General features: G+C 45.8%; 1 protein-coding gene across 3 annotated transcripts in view; it reads left to right on the forward strand.

The window, feature by feature from the left end:
• Positions 1–10177: 10177 nt before the first annotated feature.
• Positions 10178–22758, forward strand: part of SAMD4A (sterile alpha motif domain containing 4A) — a 215714-nt gene continuing 203133 nt past the window's right edge. For 2 of the 3 annotated variants that reach the window (XM_023255700.2, XM_023255702.2), the window contains exons 1-2: positions 10178–10313; positions 11549–12168. In XM_023255700.2, the coding sequence (XP_023111468.1) occupies positions 11973–12168 (196 nt within the window). In that variant the 5' untranslated portion in view covers positions 10178–10313; positions 11549–11972. Of the gene's footprint in view, positions 10314–11265; positions 11410–11548; positions 12169–22758 lie in introns of those variants that run through there. The other variant, XM_023255701.2, reaches the window with a different exon arrangement.

Here is a 22758-nt window from a genome sequence, read left to right on the forward strand (position 1 = left end):
AAGGTGATGAGAGCCAGCAGTGCACTTATGTTTAAATAACATCTTTTTTAGTAAGCTCTGTGCCCACTGTGGGGCTTGACCTCACCACCCAGAGATCAAGAGTCCCACGCTCCACCAGCCGAGCCAGTCAGGCGCCCTTAAATAATATATATATAATTATGTATATATATACATATACATATGTATATACATAATATACATATACATAATTATATATATACACATATATATGTATATACATATACATATTTAAGTTTATTTATTTATTTTGAGAGAGAGAGAATCCCAAGCTGTCTCTGCACTGGCTTGGAGCCCAATGCAGCGCTCGAACCCATGAACTTCAAGACCATGACTTCAGTCAAAATCAAGAGTCAGATGCTTAGCTGACTGAATCAGCCCCCCTAAATAGTATCTTTAATGCAGAATAGCCGTGCCTACTTCTCAAGAAGCACACTAGATCCTAGTGGCAAATACAGTTCTATCTGGTGCAGATATCGACTTGGTTCACTTCCTTTTTTTTTAATGTTTATTTATTTTTGAGGGGGGCGGGCAGGACAGAGGATCCACAATGGGCTCTCTGCTCACAGCAGAGAGCCCGATGTGGTGTTGAACTCATGAACCGTGAAGTCATGACCTGAGCCGAAGTCCAACGCTTAACCAACTGAGCCACCCAGGTGTCCCCTGGTTCACACTGTCTTTTTTCAAAGTTTATTTATTTTTGAGACAGAGCATGCAAGAGAGTGAGCGCACAATTGGGGGAGGAGCAAAGAGAGGGGGAGACACAAAATCCGAAACAGGCTACAGGTTCTGAGCTGCCAGTGCAGATCCTGATGCGGGGCTGGAACCCATGAACTGTGAGATCACGACCTGAGCCAAAGTCTGACACTTAACCATCGCTAATACCTTCTCTACATCTCGACCTGAACAGACTACTCTCACCAGCATGCACATCAGCGGTTGTATACCTTTTCTGAGGACCGAGGACAGAGAACCACCTGGACTCATCCCTCTCGACCAGGAAACGGATTCCTCCATTTGGCACCTCTGTTTCTAGCTCACCTACATCCCATTCCACTCACATGACTGCCTAATCGTCTGCTCTTCGGAAGTTAGAATTTGCACGAAAGCTCATTTTACATGAGATTGTCTGATACGACACATTTATAACCCTAGGAGACCTTCATTCAGCTCTTTCAAAATGTACAACTTTCAAAAACTCTATACTTTTGTTCACTTTTCCCTTGAACCTATAAAATGTTTCTTCATAGATCAGAGCAGCTTTTGAACAGACGTTTCCGCAGCTTCACAATGACGGGGGTGGGGTCGGGTAGGGACAGGCATTGCATTACTGGGCATCAGGCACTGGGAGGCAGTGCATGTGCTATTCACTCAAGTTTCACAACAGCCCTGTAAGATGAGTAGAATTTTCTCCATTTTATGGGTGGTGAGATGGATGGTCCCCTCTCCACGATTGCACAGCCGGTCAGATCACATTTGGAGTCCCTTGTCCAATGCCTAGGGTCACATGAAGCCAGGGGATAGTATGTCTGTTTAGGATGGTCCTTCAACAAGGAGATGCCAAGATTAGATGTATACGCTATTTATTGGGGGAAATACCTGTGAAGGTTCAATGGGGAGGGAGTGGGACAAGGCAGGGAGAGCCTTCAGACCAGGACTGTGAAAACAGAGAGGAAAGAAGGACTGAGGAGGAAGGGCCTCAGACCACAGCATAGTCCTGAGAAAGTCTCCACTAAGTGGATGGGGTGTCCCTGAGCAAAGAGACAGCAGCTGGTGTTGGCAACACCATCCTGTGGCAGACCCTTGAAAAGGAGCTGTCAGGTGCACGTCCACGGCTGCCATGGGTGCAAGTTACAGAGGGACAGACCAAGTACTTACAGAAAGCACATTTTAATCATCAATGCCAATGGCCACTCCAAGGTCATCGAAACGGCCACTTAGATGGAGGGATGTGACCTCTGTATACAGAGGGATGCAGACTTCTGAATTTCATGGGCCAGGAAAACCAGGAGACCAGCTAAAGTCACCAAGTTTTGTTTTGTTTTGTTTTGTTTTGTTTAATTTCTCCAAATAAGGATATCAATAGCCCAATATTACTCACTATCATTTACTATAAGATACTTTAATACCTCCCCTACCCCTCAAGCAGGAAGAGCATAATGTCAGAGTAAAGTCCTTGAAGCTGAATAAATTTGGAACAGTGAAAAAACGAGAATATGTTATTCTTGCTACTCTTGTTTTGCTGCAGTTTAGGTAAAAGTATGCTCATGGACTGGGTCTCAAAACACAGTAATAGGGTATTTAAGTACAGGATGGGGCACTGGACCCAGAGTCTTCTGAGGGAGCTTCCAACCCCGAGATTCATTCATTCAACTCACAAATAGTTACTGCGCACTTCTGGGTGACAGGTCCTAGAAAGTACTGAAGGTCCTGAGGATAAATAAGAAAGAACGGGTCCCTGCACTTGTGGAGCTGGAAATCTGGTGAGTGGAGAGAGATCAGGAACAAGCAATACAAGTTCCGTTGTGGTACCTGCTTCGGTAAGGAAAGGGCCTCTGCTTTAGATAGTGGGCTCTAAAAAGGCCTCTCTAAGAAGGTGACATTTGAGCTAAGACCTGAGGGAGGAGTCAGCCTTTTGAAGTGCTGGATGAGGAGCCAGAAAGACATAATTCTCCAGGAATAGTAAGTGCAAAGTCCTCCAGAAGAGAATGAGCTTGGCACATTGGAGGAACTGAGTGTAGGCGGGGGATGGGGATGCAGCATGAAATGAGGTAAGAAGGGGCAGCCGGTGAAATCAGGCGGGGCATAGTTCCAGCGTGTCTGGCTCAGAGTCCACTCTACCATCATAACAACCTTATTTCAGTGACAGATATTCATTCCTCTTTGTTGACATACGTTGCACAATTTCACAGGAAAGTAGAGTATAAAACTGCTTGAAGTGAGATGTCTGGGTATTTCCCTAGGATCATTCAAAGGGACATCCTTACTGTACGAATTCATCAGGCGTTTCCTTTTGTAGGCTAAGAAAAAAGAATTCGTCTATCAGGGGTTGACATATATTCAGCAAGCTTGTGAGATTTTGGCATACATCTGGCATGGCCGAGTGTTAATTTGCATGACAACTCTACCTTCCAAAAATCCACACATTCCCCACCAGCACCTTTTCATCTCTAGCTGCTCCATGTGGGAAGATGTCCTCTATCCAGATTCTTGGGACTGGAATGTGGGGACTAGGACACTTAGAGATGGACCCGAATGACACACCAAGAAGACAAAAGTGCTATCTTTCATCGAGTGGGAGCTTGCTTGGGACCTCTCCTCTTAATGCTTCTGTTGCTGCTCCCACCGCTTCAACAGGCCGTCCCTTCAGATGGCTTCAGATCAGGGGAAGTGCACTGATGCTCCCCCACTTGTCTGATCTTAAGAATCACCAGGGCACCTGGATGGCTCAGTCAGTTGAGCATCTGACTCTTGATTTCAGTTCAGTTCATGATACCAGGCTCGTGGGACCAAGACCCACATCTGGCTCTTCACTGAGTGTTGGGATTCTCAACCTGGTTGGATTCCCTCTCTCTCTCTCCCTCTGCCCTTCTCCCCCACTTGTGGGCATGCTCTCTCTCTAAAATAAAAAAAATAATAAAATAAAATATTTACATATTAAAAAAAAAGAATCACCAGGGGCTCTTGATAGAAACATGGACTTCCAGGCCCACTCCCAGAGGATTCTAATTTAGAAGGTTTTGGTGAGGGCTGCAAATATGAGTGCCTTCTACTAGCAGCCCAGGTGATTCTTACCAAGCGTGCTTAGGAAACTCTACTTTGAGGTTCTTCAGAGTTTTCTAACTCAGCGTTTTCCAAACTGATCCAATCACAAAATGACCTAGAACATTTTCTAAATATACAAATTCTCAAGTCCCAGCCCAAAAGAATCAGAATTATCAGGCAAGGGGCCTGGGAATCTGTATGGTACTAAACAGCCAACGTTCATCTTGTGACAGGGGAAGTTTAGTAAACACTCTAATTGAGACTCACATGGAATCTTTAAGATTTAAGATTCTGATTCACTACACCTTTTTGGGGGGCAGGGAGGGAAAGAGAGAATCTCAATACGGCTCCATCCATGCTCAGCACAGAGCCCCACATGGGCCTCAATCCCACGACCCTGGGATCATGACCTGAGTCAGATGCTCAACCAACCGAGCCACCCAGGCGCCCCCTGATTCACTACACCCACAGAGGAACTCAGAGATCTGCCTTTTAAAATAAACTCCCAGGTGATTCTGATGTGTAAGGTTCATGGACTCCCACTTTGAGAAACACAGCAGTCAAGTTTAATATTATTACAACTCATACCTTTGTTCTTAACGCCAAAGCATTGACAGCATTTACTACGAACTTGCACATCTCCTTGCCTTTGCAAATGGTGTTCACAAACCCCATCTCTGTGTTTTTAAAACCTTAATACTTAACTTTATTTTTCAATTTTGTAATTAAGAAAAATTTCAAACACACAGAAAATGCGGAAAGATAGTTCAGTGTGCACCCATTATACTTACCGCCTGGTTCAACACTTGCCACATACATTTTAACCATGTACCTTTTTGCTAAACAATTTCAAACTAAGCTGCAGACATCTTGACCCCTCACCCAAACACCTCAGCATGAATATCCTTTAAAAACAAACAAACAAAAAAAACAACTATTCTCTTTCATGACCACAATACAATGATCACATCTAACAAAACTAATAACTAATAATAATCGCTTAATACCAATATCAGTATCCCCAATTGTCCCCCGATGTCTTTAATAGCTAATTTTTCAAGCCTGGAGGCAATCAGGGATAACACACTGCATATGGTTGTTATATGCCTTCTGTCTCTTTTAATCTAGGACAGCCCTTCCACCATTTTTTCCAGACCAGTTGTCTTTGAGAATATCCCTCTTTCTGGATTTGTCTGATTGTTCCCTCGTGGGGTTGTACCAAACATACAAATAAACATTCTCATACAAATATATGTGTATTTGTATTTATAGCATATTTACAGAGAGACACAAAAGTTTGTTTGCTCTCTGCCATCCCACATAACCTTTCTCCTCTCAAACAATCATATTTAATAATATTATCAAACACTATATGCCTGCACTGTTTTAAGAAATTTAAATGTATTAACTTATTTACTCATAACAATAATTAGGTAGATTTGTTACCAATGAAATTAAGGCACAGAGTGGGAAGTGACTAGTAAAAGGTCAAATGGCTAGTCAGTTGATAGGGTTGTGTTCCAAGACTCAGGACTCTTGCTTTAGAACTGGGTCTCTTAACCACAAAAACAGAATCATAGCATAAACATTATTCTACGACTTAAAAAATGCTTATTTATAGGCCAATACATAGAAATTTGACTCATCATTTTTATCCCCAACAATTTATTATACACATGAGTATACAAAAAAATTGGAAGAATTGAATGCTTAATACCTATACACTCTAGATTCTATAATTAACATTTTTTTCATGTTTATCACATATTACTTTACCTATAATCCCTTTATCCATCAATCTATCATATTTCTGTTGCATTTTTTCCAACTATAACTCATTTTTAAAAACAGTTGTATAAGACTTACAGTATGGAGGTTTGATAATTTATTCACACATTACTCTGCAGTCTAGTGTTTTGCTATATAAATAATGCTGAAATTAACATTCTTGTATTAACATTCTTGTATATTTTTGTATACCTTACAGTAATAATGCTATAGTTGCAGTAGGATAGATTCCTAAAATTTTGCCCATCTCTGTTGAAACTATCCAATGAGCACCAACACATGCCTACTGTGAGCACCAGATGCCTACTGTGTTTCTGAAATTTCTGGCAGAATTTCTGCCTCCTCTGGTATTGTTCAACACTGTGTGCAATCTTCCCCTAGACCTACTGTGTATTGTACCTTTCAGTGAAATGTGTGTGTGTGCGTGTGTGCGTGCGCACACCCCCATACTTTATGTTCTCCACTAGAGATTAAAGAGACCATGCCCTCTCTTCGACTTTTGTATCCTCTATTTGCCCTGCACAGTGATTTATATTAGATAAATACTTCTTGTTGAATGAATTAGTGAATGAAATTCTGGAGAAAAGTCCAGAGCAGCAGATAGTGGCCAAATGCTGGAGTCTTTGTATTTCAGGCCAAAGAGCTTGGAATGTATTCAATGTTGATTCAGAAACCACAGGAAGTGTCTGAACCAAGGGCTGGAAAGACAAGAATGTTGAGGCCATGAGGCACAGTAATGAGGCTAGGACAAGACCCTGGAGGAAGCAAACAGACTCCTAAACAATTATTAGGAGTTGAAGAACTAAGTTTTACAGTGTAGTTTTTTCAGAATACTTTTTACATTTAATTTTAGTCGTTTTGAGCTTATGCAGTGTTTTAACTTTTGTATGTATGGTGGAAAAATTAGACAATATAGAGAAACAAGATAATAATCCTCAGTAATTCCATCATCCAGGGAAATCACCAGTAGTTACCATCATGGTGGAAATCTTTTCAACACCTTTTTCTATGCATATATGCAATAAAATCTATATTTTAATATATAATGGATATATGAAGTTTTCTTTCATCATTTTTATTATTTATTTTATAATTATTTATCACTATTTTATTATTAAATTTTATGTATAAATATATTTACATATTAAATAAAAATTATACATATAACTTATATGTAAGATTATATATATATATATTAGATAGAAAACACCATCTGTAATGTTAGATAGAAAACACCATGTTTGATAGAAAACGTTAGATAGAAAACACCATGTATCTCAAACATTGTATCTTAAACATCTATCTTAAACCTGACACAGAATAAATGCTCAATATAGATTTATTAAATGATTGAATTAATGAAAAATATTCATTGTCATTCACCCTTTGGTGGAGATTTTAATACTTCATCAAAAAAAATTTTTTTTAATGTTTATTTTTGAGACAGACAGAGACAGTGTGAGGGGGAGGGGTAGATAGAGAGGGAGACACAGAATCCGAAGCAGGCTCCAGGTTCTGAGCTGTCAGCACAGAGCCCATCCTGGGGCCTGAACTCATGAACCACAAGATCATGACTTGAGCCAAAGTCTGATGCTCAACCGAGTCACCCAGGCACCCCCAGATTTTAATACTGCTAACACTTTTGCTAATTAATAAAGCAAATAATTAAAGATAACTTGTTCTAATGTCTCTATAACTAATACACTTTTTCTTGTTTTATGTTATTACTCCTAGAACTATGAATTTAAAATCCATAGACATGGGCTCCTGGAGATAGCTTATTGATATAAACAATACCTAAACATGTTCTTAAGCAGTGACTTATAAACATAGCACTGATTTAGCTGGACTTAGTCATCTTTGAAACATTTGAACATTTGAGTTATTTGATAAAAAGTATTACTCACCGAGCAAACACTAATTTCTTTCCTTTGCAGAGTCTAGGGAGGAGAAAAACAAAAGAATGTTAAAAGAATGTGAATTCATTTGATATTTTGATCTATCTTTTGTTTGGTACACCATGATGGACTCAGTACCTGTGCTCTGTGTACTCACTGCCTAACCCACTGCCTGGCATAAAGTAGGTGAACAATAGGTATTTTTCAAATGACTAAAAAATAGTGAACACAGACATAACAACAATGTCCTCTATCTCATATTTTCATTGCTTTTCCAAGGGGGGGTGAACCTTTAGTACTTGTTAGCTACTTCTTAATTATCCATAAAAATTGGGTACAGGTTCATATAGGAAAATTCCACATTTAATACACAAACATATATTTAGCTGATAGTATTCCTTTCCTTCCTTCAGAGTCTTGACTTCACTCTGAGGAATAATGAAGCAGCCTCACTGGGTTTTATCTATATTCTCTGTCTTATCAGAAAAAAGGCCCAGAGGCATGGGAAATTATGAGTATTGTCATCCCACAAAAACAAGGGGGACTGGTAACTCATTCCTGCTCATCTTTGTATTTCTCAAAAGTGGCTCAAAAATTAACTAAATCAAGATCTTTTCCTCGGTTAAAGGCTGCTGTAAGAACTACATTTTTCCAGTAGGTGGTAGTATTTTCTTTCTTCAGCATTAGAATTTTTGAAGATTGTCTCAAGGTTTGTTGGCTTTGGTTTTTTTTAGTTTTACTATTCCTTTAGTAATCTGCAGGTGACAATAAATACGTTAATGAAACTGATATTTCTTCCACTTAAAAAAAAATATATCATTCTTGAGGGCTTCCAAAGGCTCCAGATGGAGAACTTCTGCTTTGGGGGCCATTGATAGCAAAGTATATACCAGGGTAGACTGTGCTGGAACTCTCCTTCCCACTTCCAGATAGAAGTTATTGCTAAGGACTAGCTAATTGACAGTAATGTCTTGGAGAAAACGATATGACAAGATTTTCTGCCTCTATAATAATAACGCAAAACAAAAATAAAACATTGACCCTAGGATTCTCGATTTTAGGGAAGATAGTCATTAAATTATGCAGATACCTTTCCTGGCTGGTTAATAATGATCTTAAACAATTATTCACATATCCTATTTTAACGAAAACATCTAAACTTCTGCAGCCCCACAAGACCTTTCAATACCCCCAACAGAGGGTTAGGTACTGTCACGTGTCTGACACGGAGTACACGGTGCAGGAACTAGGTTTGAGGAAGGAAGGAAAGATTGAAATTCCAGGGGCGTATCATATGCTGTAGTTGAAAAACGGAAGTGTGAATTAGTGGAATAATATCTCAAATACTTTATCTTCAAAAATACTGTGTTCACGAGAGTAGGGAAGGCTGGGTCTGAAGCACGTATTTCACTGGTTTCTCAGAAGTACTCTTATAAACAAAGCTTCAAGTTGCTGGAGAAAGTGTTCAAGGGCTCAGTGTTTCACTGAAAATACGGAGATAGCCCGGATTTGGCCAGCAAGTCCACCCGTGAATAGTCACCTGATAAAAGAAGGTACAGCGATTTTCAGGTTTTAGGGGATTTTTAACCCCTACTACTAACCCTCTACTTTGGAGACCATACCCGGCGGCGCTTTTCCAGCCCACCTTAGGCTGCTCCACTCGCCGCCGCACCCCGCTATTCTCTTCCGCGCCGGTGGAACACTGACCCAGACACGGCCTCGGCCTCGCGCACTGCCCAGGTCCAGGTCAACCGCCCAGCCTGGAGACTCCGACGCGCTGACAGGTGGCCTCGCTCGCCTTCCTGCCGCCCAGGGCGGCGCTCGTCTCCCACTCCACACGAGAGTACTCAGGCAGAGCTCCCAGGCTGGTCCCAGAGGTCGGGTGGCTTCCCGAGGGGAGAGAGAGGCCCAAGAGGGGGGCCAGGTGGCCCGCGAGGCCGCCGACGAGAGCAAAGGGCAGCCAAGGCCAGAGCCAGGTGAGGGGTGATTAGGCCAGGCACTTCTCGGGCCCCTTGGACAAGGGCCACAAGGAAGGAGGCCGGCACCCAGGCACGCCCAGCTCAGTGCACCGCCCCTGGGCCTCGGAGACCCCCGGAACCCGTCCACGCCCCCCGCGGCAGGGACCCCACGTCTCCACCGCCCGCCGGGCAAACAGATCTGCCACCCCCGGGCCCCAGGAGGACTCAGGGGTCACTCGAGTCGGCGAACCACATTCCCAAGGACGAGCAGCCGGTGGCAGCACCGCCCCCTCTCAAGCGCCCTCCGAGTCGTCTACTGCCAGCGCTCGGGCGACTCGAGGGCCCCGACCCCTCCAGAACTCTCAGACGGCGGGGGAGGAATTCACTCGGACCCCTCCCCTTCCCCAAACTTCTTCCCTCCGCCGGGCGGTTCTTCCAACCCGACCCCTCCGCGCCATCCGGCTCCTCCCTCTCCGCTCCCCTCCCCTTTTCTGGTCCCCACGTAGGAATCCGCCCCCCCACCCCCGTTGCCCGCGGGGTCCGGGGATCCTCCCCCCGACTCCCCCCGCGTGCCGCCGCCGCCGCCCGGGTTCCTCTCCCCCCTCTCGGGCGCTCCCTGCCAAGCCCATGATGTAATGGTGTATGTTAATCAGTAGCATGTGGGGAGCTCCGGCTCGGCGGCTCAGTCCTCCGCGAGCCGACACTGGAGGCGGCAGCAGCGGCGGCGGCGGCGGCCCGGACTCGCAGCACCGCACTCTCTGAGCGCCGCCCGCCCCGACGGCATGGCCCGCAGCCCGCGCTCCAGGCGCCCAGACCCTCGCTGAGAGCCGCCTCGGCCCCCGACCCGCGCACGGGGCCCCGAGCCGCCGGGATGAGCCGCGCCGAGGTGAGCGCCCCCACCCTTCCGACCGCGGCAGGGGACCCGCCGGTCACTGGGTTCTCCTCCCAAGAGACTTCCCCCTCTACTCGAGAAGTTCTGGGAGGCGGGAAGCGGGGTGCCGGCAGCGAGCGGCCCCTCGAGGGTTGGCCGCTGGGCTCTTCTCTCCGCCGCCAGCCGCCACCGGACAGGGATAGGACTGGGGGAGCCCCCGAAGCTGAACTTTCTTCTTTGCGGTCGTTGGGGGGCGTGTGCGGGCGGCGCTGAGCCGCAGTCTCGGCGGAGCCGCCCTGCCCGCCGGGGGAAGCAGTGTTTCGGACTCTGGCTGTCTCCGCGCTCGGCGCGCGCCTGGAGCCGTTCCGCCTTCGGCCTGGGAAGCGCGGGCGAGGCGCTGGGCTGGCCGGACCCGCCCGTAGGCGGTGGCAGCCGGGGCAGAATGCCTAAAGCACACACGCGCGTACACACAAACGCACACGCACGCACACATCTGATCGCTCAGGGCAAAGCAGGCCCTCGGAGACCTCCCGGGTGGGCTGGAGAGGCGCGGCGCGGGGGAGCCGGGGCTCGGGCTGCGCCTCCGCCCGCTGGGCACGGAGCTTTGGGTGGGGAGTTTATTTTTGTCTCGAGCTGCTGCCGCGGCTGCTCACGGCCTAAATCCAGAGGGGCGCCTGGCGGCGGAGATGCTGGCTGTTGCTGTAGATGGAGCTGCAGCCGCTCGGCTGCTTCTCCGGGAGGTGGAGGAGGAGGAGTGGGAGGAGGGGGAGGTAGAGAAGGAGGAGGTGGAGGAGGAGGGGGAGGAGGAGGAGGGGGAGGAGGAGGAGGAAGGAACTCGGGCTGCCGCTGCCTCCGCCTCTGTTTTGCATTAGCCCCCACCCCCTCCCCCGCGCCCCTTCGCAGCCGCATTGCAAGTTTTCCGCGCGAGGAAGATCTGTTGCTGGTGCTGGCGTTTGCAGGCTCAGCCCTCGAGGCCACCCCGGGTGGCGTGTGTAGGGAGCACCAGCCGTTCGCAGAGGCAGCAACAGGAAGCCGTGGGGTCTACTCCCGCACCTGGGAAGGAGGCTTCTGGCCATTCCCGGAACGGGAATAGCTCATCTCCCGCATCCGGGTGCGGAGGGGGCGGCCGGAATTTGGGGGGACCAAACCCCCAGCGGGGCGCCCCCCCCCCCGCCCCCTCTGATGCGCTCGTTTCCCGGGCGCGCTCCCTCGCTAGCCGAGGTCTCACTGCAGCCTTTCTCTCCTTCCAGTGGTGATCGCCGCTCGGGAATGCGGGTGTGAAGGGTCCGAGCTGCCGCCCAGCGGGGAAGAGACCCCGGGACGCCGGAAATCACCATCCCGGAGCTGCGAAAGGGGGGGAAAAAGAGCATTCTTTCAGTTTGTGTGCCTTGTGGGGAATTTTTTTTAATCGTTATTTTTTTAAAAAGAAACATTTCCGTGCTACTGTCTGTCATCATCTCTGGGGAAATCAGCCAGAACCACCGGAACATAACTGAAACCAGACGAGAGAGGCAGGAGCCGAGGCAGTACCTGCAGCGTCCGGGCACCGGAGCCACCTTGGAACGGGAACGCGTCTCCGGCGGCCGCGGGGCTGCGGCTCCGCCAAACTTTGGGGCGGGCGGGGCGGGCTGGGGCGCCGAGGGGGCTTCGTAGACCGAGGGCCGCCCCCTAACCATGATGTTTCGCGACCAGGTCGGGGTGCTGGCGGGCTGGTTTAAGGGCTGGAACGAGTGCGAGCAGACTGTTGCGCTGCTGTCTCTGCTTAAGCGCGTGAGCCAGACCCAGGCCCGTTTCCTCCAGCTCTGCCTGGAGCACTCGCTGGCCGACTGCGCCGAGCTGCACGTCCTCGAAGGCGAGGCCAACAGCCCCGGTAAGTGCGCGGCCGCCGCTGTCCCTCCTGTTCCCCCCTTTCTCCTTCCCCCATCCCCTCCTGCTTCCCAGCCTCGGGCCTGGGCCCCGCCCCCGGCCGCCTCCCAGCGGGTACACCGAGGGCGCGGGCCGGGGCCCTTGGCATGTCACCCTTCCCTGCCCCCCCCCCCCCACCCCCAGTCCCTGCGCCCACTTACCTCCGCTGGCCGCTTTGGTTTTTTGCCCACTGTCAACTCCTTCAGCCCATTCCGTGTGGTAGCCACGGTAGCATGAATGATTGATTTTTCTCTCATGCAGTTTCCTGGGAAATAAGTAAGTCAGGTCACGTAGAGTCTGGATTTTCTGGGCTTTTTTTTTTTTTTTTTTTTTTTTTCCTTCTTCTTTTGGGCAACGTGGCTCTCTGGATTTCAGCAACACATGAAGAAACCCGGGCTGCCCTTCAGAGAGCCAAGCTTTGATTAGGCTGTATGAAGGATACATGAAAATTCAATTTTATTATTCATTTTTCCCCATGGATATTCCAGTTTCAGAGCTCTGTCTTCAGACTAATATGCAGGTGACGCTACATTCGCAGTTTGTATACTATGAGGTTATACTTCTTTATCACGACCTCGTCGTGTCGATGTGGATCTTGTAGAAATGGTCTTACAGAAAGGGTTTCCGTAGAGAGCAGGCATGAATCAGGGTCCTTCATATTTTTGTTGGAAAACTTTACTGAATATAACAGAATCGTTTCATATTTACAGACCTCTCCACTAGTATAGAAAATGAATGTACTGGAAAGGTTCAGCAGTTTTCTATTTGCTAGCATGGGTGGTGACAGACTGAAATTATATCCTGGGGTGGGGAGGTGGGGTGAGGATGGGGGGTAGGGGCAAGGTCCGTTGTAATTTTGGATAGGGGAAATTCTTTAGTTCCTGCTGCAGCAGGAGGGTGAACAGAGCCCCCAGTGTTTACACAGAGAAAAGAATGCAGGGTCCTCTTCCAGCTGTTCCGTGTTAAAGCCTCCAGCCTGCGAGACTCAGCAGAGGTCTGGGCTGCCATTTGATGACAAGGTCCAGTTGAGGGCAGCAGGGCCTGGGAGACACTAAAGTGAGTGTGCGGTCAGGGCAGCAAGAGGAGAACTGGCCTCCTCCTTACTCCTCCTCCCTGGTGTGGTGCTCATGAGGCTGAAAACCCTTGGATGGGTTGTTTCCATATATAGAATCAGAGGCTGGAAGTGAGCCGGGAAATCCTCACAGCCCTTTTCCTGACCAGACAGGGCTGCACCCAGAGGTCCCTGTGCCTCCAGGTGTGGAAGGCCGCACTGAGACAGATCACACAGGCCCCAGTGGGATTCAGCAAGAGCCCAAACAGCACCCCCTGTTAGAAGGGTGGCAGGGGCAGGGCCCCTTCTGTTCAGTTACACATTTATAAATAGCTGAAGGGCCAGGCTCCTTCCTAAGGGTGTGGGAGCATAACTAGGAAGACTGATGATCTGCTCTCTTGACTTCTGTCCTTGATGTGACAGGGTAGTCTGGTTCACCTGCTTGATATTGTTTTCTCGGGTTTGACAAACAAGGTTATGTAAACTTTCGTGTGTTATAGACTGCAGGGGATTTAAGAACAGTAATTTGTGTGGAATGCTTGACTTCAGTGCTTGAAGGGACTGTTTAAAATAATGAATCTTCAGGTGACTCAAATGTTAGAGCAACATTCTTGCCCTTTGGGTTAAAGGAGACTTTTCCCCACATAGTAGCAGTTCAGTAAGTGAAGCCATTAAATGTGTGGTGTAGAAAGAAATCACTTACTTTAAAAGTCTTGTCATTAATAGACCAAAAAAAAAAAAAAAGAACTTCTGTGTTTTTAAAAGTCATTTGGCAATCTTTTTCCTCAATAATTTTATTTTGCTATACTTATTTGTGGAAACCTACCTGTTCCTGCTGCTAAGTGCCATAGGTATACAAAATCTAGAGCCATTATGTAAGATAGGGACCATTTTCCAGTTTCTGAATTAATGTTACAACCCAGAAATTTTGCTTTCTTTGAAACCTTTGCACTTGTCCTGTGGCCAGGACAGAAATTCATTAGTGAGGTCGTGTGATGGTTCAATTTACTGCTGCAGTATGGGGATCATACAGAGAATCAAGATTGGTCATAGCATATATCCAAGCCTGGAATATGGCTCTCTCACATATCTGGAACCTAGCCAAGAACCAGTGGGGCAAAAATGTCCACTCAGCAACCAGAATAGAGGGCATCAAGTATGGGAGAATACTTCAGACCCTTTCTCAGAACATACTTATTCTTATTTTAGATAACAACCCTAACAATTTTTTTTAATGTGAGAAAGGATCCATGGCGTATTAGGGGTAGCACATTTAGAATGAGGTGACCCTTGACAGCTTGACAACCAGGAAAGAGACAGAAATATTATAACTTTAGACACAAGAATTGGAAGTAGAAGCCCTGAAGGTTTGGGAATGTTAGGGTAGGAACCCTCAATAGATTCTGCAGGCATTATTCTGTAATAAGTAAATAATTACTATTTGCCATGAATGAGAGTGAACTACCGAAAAGGATACGTTTTTGAATACACTCTTCGAGAAGAGAGGAAAATATGCCATAAACTTTGAAAATATTGACAGTCAAGATAATTAACCTCCAAGGCTGTTTTGGTTGGTAAAGCTCCTACCCATTCAGAAAACTAGGCTGTGTGGAATGACTCATTCATTGGCTGGCTGAGGTTTCCTATACCAAAATCATCATGTATCACTTACTTTTCTTTGTAATCATCAATTAAAAAGCACATATTTTTTCTGGTGTTGAGAGTTTAAACCTTGGTGAATGGGAACCAAATTCATATCTGGGGTGTGATCTCAGTGTAATAAAAAATGTAATTAGTCATAGTATGAACTTGGCTCTATTTTCTCCAGGACTGACTTTAAATAGAGATAATTTTTCACATTAAATGTGGTTTGTTTGAGATCCGTGGGATGTATTTTGATACTAACTTTTTCTTCTCTTAAATTTAGCATTTATTGAGAATTTAGTGGTTCACGGTTTATCCTTTGCCTCAGGTTCATGGTCATCTGAAATCCAAAACAAACAAACAAACAAAAAATGGTTGAGTCATTCCCTGAGACTGTGTGTGTGTGTGTGTGTGTGTGTGTGTGTGTGTGTGTTTCACGCTAGATTTAGTCAGTGGGATCTGCTCATGGTCAGCTTCCCAGGTAGAGACTGGTTTCCAGAACCCTCAAGTTGTAGATTATTGCCCTTCAGTCCAGATTAACCTTGAGACCTCTGGCCAGTCCCAGTTTGTAGATGACTGTTTCTGGGGATAACAGGTCCTTTGATACATAAAAATGGCAAAATGGAACCTACTCTCTTTACGTGCAGTTTCCTAAAGAAAAATGGGTTGTGTGACATTATTTATTCATGACTTTTGTCGTTTGGACTTGAAATATGTTTTGCAGTGGAAACAGTGTAATAAATGAAGGTGTGCAAGTGAATCCATAAAGACTTACTAACTCACAAAACAGTGCATACTTTGTGGGGCAGTTGCGTATGTTTGTAGTAAGTAAATGATAAAAAGATTGTTGCTTTCCGTATAATTAAATACAACAGAAAAGATGATCTGAAATGGTGGTGCTTGAGACAAAACTAACTGTGGAGATTGGAAAAGGACTTGTGGGCATGTTTTCTCTCATTAGAGGGTGCAGGTGTTGATTCTGCGATTTTTATAGTGTTTGGTTTCTATAGAGTAGGTACATCATACCCTGAGTTGCTCCTTTAGATCATAAACAGAGTAAAAGGAAAACAGAAGAATTGAGATTTTTCCTGATGTTGCTGCAGAAGATCTTGTTTGTAGTTCTGCCTTTCACTTACTCATTCAACATTCATTTTCTGACCGCCTGCTACTTTCCTGCCCCTGTGTTATGCAGTGGGAATACAAAGGTAACATACTATATTCCAGTGCCTGGTCCATAGATACCTGGTGTTGAGTAAATGACTAACACGGTATCATAGGTGCTAAAGCAGTGATATGGGAATAAAAGGAGTGGAGGGAGGGCTTCTGGGAACAGTGTAAACCTAGCAGTTAATTGCCTGGGGAGTCAGAGAAGACTTCACTGAAGAGGAGATATGTTTGAGTTGAGTTTTGAAGGGTGATTAGGAGTTGGTTCAGTATGTACAAAGGATTGTAGAGAATACGCATGAAGGCATTTTTCAGGCAGAAGGGATAGCTTTGATAAAAATGTTGCCTTATGAGAGGGCCTGTGCAGAAAATAGTGAGTTGAGTGGCTAGAAGAGTGTAGAATCCCGACTTCTAAGTAAGGCAGAAATTAAAACAGGAGCTGTGGGTGTGTAGGATTTTGCCAGCTAAGGTGTTTGGAGCTAATCGTGCAGAGATGATTGAAAACCCAAGAAGGCTTTTAGGAAACGAGCTAAAAGATGGAAGGGCTGTGTGTGTGTATTTGTACACTTTTGGGAAAGTGCTTTCTAGTATATGCATGATCCTCTAAAAGGCAAGAATGGGAGAAGTGAGGTAAAGTTTGGTTTGGTTTCCATTTTGGTCACCTGGTGACATCATTATCTCAGGGCGGCTTTGTTGCCCTCAGCATTGATCTGTGGGGGAGAAGAAACGACTAATACGGAGAAGAAAGGAAGGTTTGTCCAAGTGGCCATTTATTTATATGCATGGGAGGGCATATGTTGTAAAGGATTCTTGCAGTATGGATTTTGAAATCAGTCACAGTGCGCTGGTCAGTTGATTCCTGGGCCTCAGTTTTCTCATCTGTAAAATGGAGCTAATAAAGCCTTGTTATTGTCCAGAAGTTACTTGTTAATAATCCAGTGAGGACCTATTATATCCGCCATGTTTAAATTTGCCTCTGTTTAATGTGGAGTTGCCTCTAAATGAATGTGGAATTTATATAAATAATGTTTTTGTAAATGACAGGAACTCTTTTTATTTAAAGGATTATCAAGAAGGGATTGGAGGGGCACCTGGGAGGGTCAGTCGGTTGAGCGGCCAACTCTTAATTTCGGCTCAGATCACGGTCCCAGGGTTGTGGGATCGAGCCCCGCGTCGGGCTCCACGCTGAGCGTGAGGCCTCCTTAAGGTTTTCTCTCTCTCTCTCTCTCTCTCTCTCTCTCTCTCCCTCTCCCTCTCTCTGCCCCCCTCCCCCGCTTGCACTCTCTCTCCTTCTCTCTAAAATTAAAAGAAAAAAAGAAGAGATTGGAGATGATTGGCCCCCTGAAAAGATAGAAGTCTACGTCACTCTGTCTTCTGCATGTCAGCTTAATTTAATTCTCTATCATGTTGGGTCCTAAAAAAATTCAACCCTGGCCCAGTTTTCCTACATAACTTGTCAACACTTTTTCCCTTCAGTTGGTGAATGTGAAAAGCAGAAGTCATTTTGTTGAGAGAAATGTATAAGGACTTTATATCTGAAGCACTTTTCACTTAGGGTGTTGTAATTTTCTGTAATTTTCTGGACAAACCGACGGCAGGTCACATACATTTATACTCTCTGTTGTGAATAACTTGGATTTGCTTGTTTAGCTTGGGTGCTGTAGGGCTTCAGAGACTGAGTATGTGTTATAAACAGGTCCCCTCAAAGCAAGTAAGAGGCAGACAAACTTAACAGCAGTCCAGTTGGTTTGTTTATGTTGAAATAAACAAAGCTGGGTGAAATGAGTGTCAAAAGGGCTTGAGAAGTAGCCAGAGACTTCCCAGTGTGCCCTGCACAGGTGCGATTCTAAAGAGAACTGACAATGCCAGAGAAGACGAAATTCCTCTCTTCCTTGACCTGAGGAGAGATTTGGAGGTTTTCGTCTATGAGCGAAGGGCCTTGTATAACTCATCTGCTAGGAAAGGTGTGGTGCTTTTTTTTCTTTTTGAAATAGAATTATTGCTTTGAGTTTTTGGCCCATTCCTTCCTTTCCGTCCCTCCTAATCATTCCTTCCAAGGCCTTACTGACTTCCACTGGGTCACATAGATTACGATGCAGAATCCGATGTCTCCTCTGAGCTATTTTTTGCTTCTGTGGGAGCCACCTGAGGCAGGACTCTCCCAAAGAGAGCACATCTTTCAGAATGGGAGCCTTCCCCCTAGGTTTAGCTAGTCAAGGCTAGGGAAGCTACTACTCCAAAAGCCATTGTGGAGTTTGGGATGAACTGGCCTGCTTTTGTGCAGGAGCAGGTCACTCCGTGGGACTCATAGGCTAGTTGTAGGGTTTTGTTCCCACTCCACATATCAACATGTTAATACAGTTTTCCTTGTCTTGGTTTACTAGGAAAAAAAAATCAAATGATTCACTGGTTTCTTTTACACAATAAACAATACCATTAAATGGCATCTGGGAAGGAGTATTAGGTAAGGAACTGTGGGACCAAGGTCCTCAACACATGTTAATTCACCAGATACCCCAGCAGATTGCTGGGTGCATGTCAAAATGTGAGGTAGGTGTAATGATTCTTCTCAAGGAGCTTACGCTTGAGTTGTGGAGGTAAAACAAATATAATGGTTAGACCAGAAAGAGTTACTACATGCTGTGGCTCCCATGAGAGAACAAGCCTGGAGTTGAACGAAAGGGAGGGGACAGGATAGGTCGGGTAGTCCAAAAATTATGAGTGGAAGAAGTTAACTTGACTGTGTCATTTGAAACAAGTGCTTTAAGGCTCACCCAATTCTTGCCTTTTTAGTATCTCCGATGTGAGTTTTATTAAGGAAACCACACATGTAGGGGGATTCCATGCATGAGCCATGGAAGGGGCAGGCTTCCTGGGCCTTTGAAGGGTGAGTATGAGTGTGTTAGAGATAGTGGAACACGATGCCTTTTGTTCATCAGGCGTGATTTCTTGAACGGAAGGAGTAATCCAAGCACTTCCGTGATTTCTAACATTTAAATGTAGGGACATGAAACATCTACTCACCTAATATTTGTATCCTTAAAATTATCCATAACATCATAAGACTTAGTTCTCTTGGCTCCTCCCAGGAGGATACTCTTATATGTTACTTTGATCGGAACTAGTGTTCAGCAGAAGCATTTTGAACACATATAGGAAGAGACAAAAGTGACTTACACTAGTTCTCAAAATATTATGTGCTCACAGATCACTTGGGGATCTTGTTAAGCTGACAACTCTGATTGAGGAGGTCGGTATTTCTTTTTTTTTTCAAAAAAAATTTTTTTAACGTTTATTCATTTTTGAGAGACAGAGAGAGACAGAGCATGAGTGGGGAAGGGGCAGAGAGAGGAGGAGACACAGAATCCAAAGCAGGCTCCAGGTTCTGAGCTGTCAGCACAGAGCTCGACACGGGGCTTGAACTCACGAACTGCGAGATCATGACCTGAGCCAAAGTCAGACGCTCAACTGACTGAGCCACCCAGGTGCCCCAGGAGGTCGGTATTTCTAATAAGCCTCTGGGTTAAGCTGCTGCTGCCACAGAGCACTCTTTGAGTAGAAAGATCACAGACTTATTAGAGGTGGGAGGTAATGTTGAGGTCATTGATGTCTTGACTTTCAAGTTTTATGGATGTGTATCAGAAGAGTTTTGTTCGCAAATGAAAACTTGCACGAAAGCTTATGGGAAGTGGCTACGCTTACCGCTTCCCACTCCGAACTTAACTCCAAGGAGAGCAGTTTGAAAATCATCTATCTGTGTGCAAGCACTATGATTTCTTCCCCTGGCTCAGAGACATTCAAACTGTCTCTCCCAGACCCGAAATGAGGCTGGGTTTGAAGAAGGCAGAGTTGGTCCCTGTTTGTAGCATTTCCCCGAGCTTTTTAGAGGTGCCCCTGCTGGAATTTCTAGGCATTCTAATCATCAGTGTCCCATGGAAAATGAGGCTCCAGGAGAGATTCATTTTTTGCTGATGCTATGGGCTGTAAAGTTGAACTGGAAAGAGCAGAAATGTTAATTCCAGAAACCGGATGGGAGAGATCTCTTCCTACTTCCCCAGTGCACTCCCATACAGCACAACCATCGGAATTTCTGGGGCAGCTCGGCCTGATCTGTCTGTAGAATTCAAGTGCTTGTGTGCAGCATAAATACATGTAGAACATCGTGTACATTTCTAGCTGTGTGAGGATGTGCACCAGATACGTGATTGAAATGTGTGACTGAAATGGCGATGCTGAACCACTTTTGAATTTCTGAAGAGCCACAAAGGAACAGGGGAATCATTGAAACCTCAGTAAATAACATTGTCTCGGTTTGTAAAAGAAAAAAGGAGGGAGGAAGTAGGTTCTGTGCAGGGACCTGTGAAGTTAACACTAATCTTGTGCCAGATACCAGAAGAGGATTTGAAACTTGATTTGCCAGCGTTTGGACGAGGAGGTAGGAAGTGGTCTGGCTTTCCTAAGAATGGGAAGAATGGGTCCTGCAAAACTAAAGTAATTTCCTTTTTGATGGGGGAATGGGAAAGGAAGAGAGATAGCATACAAGAGAACTCTGTATTCTGGGAAGATCACAAGAATTCTGGTAGCCATCCCATATCTGAATTTTAGCACAGCCTTTGACAAATCCCCTTGTTTCCTGCCGAATAAAATGGAGACATGGAAGCCTGGTCAGAGTGTAGTTATGTGGCCTTAGAGTGGCTCCCGTGACTTGACAGGCAGGCCTGGCTCCAGCCACTGTCAGCCTTAAGGGAGGACTTGGGTGTCCTGACTCGGAGCTACATGTTCTGCATCGTTATTCGTGTTGACATGTGACTCAGCCAGGGGTCCCCAAGAAAGCAGAGCCCTAGGCAAGGGCTGGTGTGCAGGTAGTTTATTTGGGGCATGCATCCCAGGGACAGGAAAGGGGACTGTGGAGAGAAGTGGAAGAACGGAAAGGTAACACAAGATGCTGTTATCTAGCTAGGCACTGCCGTGGACAACTTGGGCTCAGTCTCGTGGGGACTCCCTGAGGAACCATACTGAGTACCTCAGAAAGGATAGACAAGGTGGCATTTATCCCTGGCTCCTCTTTCCCCTTGGTCAAGGGCTGCCCCAGGGTATCGAGTCCCTGCACTACCAGTGTGAGGGCTGAGCCTTTTTCAGCATCCCACGATGTGCTGTCAGAGAAGCCCCAAGGCAGAAAGCTAGGGAGGAGTGGTAGAACCGAAGCAGGTTGCTGTCTGAGGCCGGTGGCCACAGCAAGGACTACAGTATAAGCCGGGCTGAGAAGGTATAGCTGTCAAACCCATGGATGAACCTAGAGGGGTAGCTGGGGGCTCGATGACAGATTCATGATCCAAAATATTTGAATATAACAAGATGGCTATTACATCACAGTAAGCATAGCCCCTACACTTGTCTTCCCTAGACCTCAGTCGGAAGAGGCACAGTTCAGTAGCAGCATGCAGGGAAAGGACTTCTGGCTTTTAGTAGACTTAGAGTTCAGAATGAATAATGACACGATGTGGTTGCCCCCAAAGCCACTAAACCTTTAATAATACATTATATGCATACTATAGTATATAATAATATTGCCTTCAGAAGCAGGTCTTCTCTGCTGGCCAGACTGTCCCTTGAGTCGGGGGAGTGGTTCTGATACACACTTGGAGGGAGATGGACAGGTCAGGATGTGGCCAGAGGAAAGAGCATGGTGGGGCCCTTGAGGAACCAGGTGAACACTGAGGCTGGAGAAACAGTTGGGCAGAGAACGCGACGACTATCATTGGCTTCTTGAAAATCTGGCTTCCGGTTGAGGGCTTTAATTCCGTATCCATGTGGAGGGTAGTATATATCGAAGCTGAAGATCCTTTAGCTTAAAGTAAACAAAACTCTGTAATGATGAGAGCTCCCAGACAATGGCACACGCTGCTGTGGGAGGCTATGGCTTGGCTTCCCCCAGAGGTGGGTGAGCATTCAGAACAGTGCAGGGCATGAAATAGTGCTTCTAAATAAGACTGGCTCCTATGTATTGAGCGCCTGCTCTGTGCCAGGCACATTACTGAAACCTTTGTATACATTATCTCATTTATTCCTCCTGACAACACTATGGAATGAGATAGGGACTGTCATTCCATTGGTTAGGGAGGAAATAGGCGATCTGACTTCCAAACTATTCTGCATGCTTTTCCACTGTAAGGACTCAGTGGGTTTCTTTAAAAAAAGAGACTGTGACCTCTTGGATGACCTCCAAAGTGCCTTCTAACCTTAAGAGTCAATGGCTTATGTGAGTCAGGAATAAAGGTAAGAAAACAAAGCTGCCGGGACCAGAGGAGAAAAAGAGAGAGAGACAATATGAGTGAATGAATAACTGTATGAGTAAGGGTGGTCTTTCTTTTTTTTTTTTTTTTTTTGAGACAGAGAGCATAAGCAGGGGAGAGGGGCAGAATAAGAGAGAGAGAGGTGGGGCTTGATCCCACAACCCTGGGATCATGTCCTGAGCTGAAATCAAGAATCGGTTGCTCAACAGACAGAGCCACCCAGGCACCCCAAATAAAAATCTTCTTCAAATTCTTTCCAGTGTATTTCTTCTATACTTCTTGACCTGTTTGTGCCACAGATTTGTGGCTTTTTATATAAGAAATATATGGAGTGATTTTCTGTTCCTTTTTGAAATAGGCAGTGGGGTGGGGCTAGATCACCATGATGAGTAAGGCTACCCTG

This window comes from Felis catus, chromosome B3 (assembly GCF_018350175.1).
Source record: "Felis catus isolate Fca126 chromosome B3, F.catus_Fca126_mat1.0, whole genome shotgun sequence".
Lineage (NCBI taxonomy): Eukaryota > Metazoa > Chordata > Mammalia > Carnivora > Felidae > Felis > Felis catus.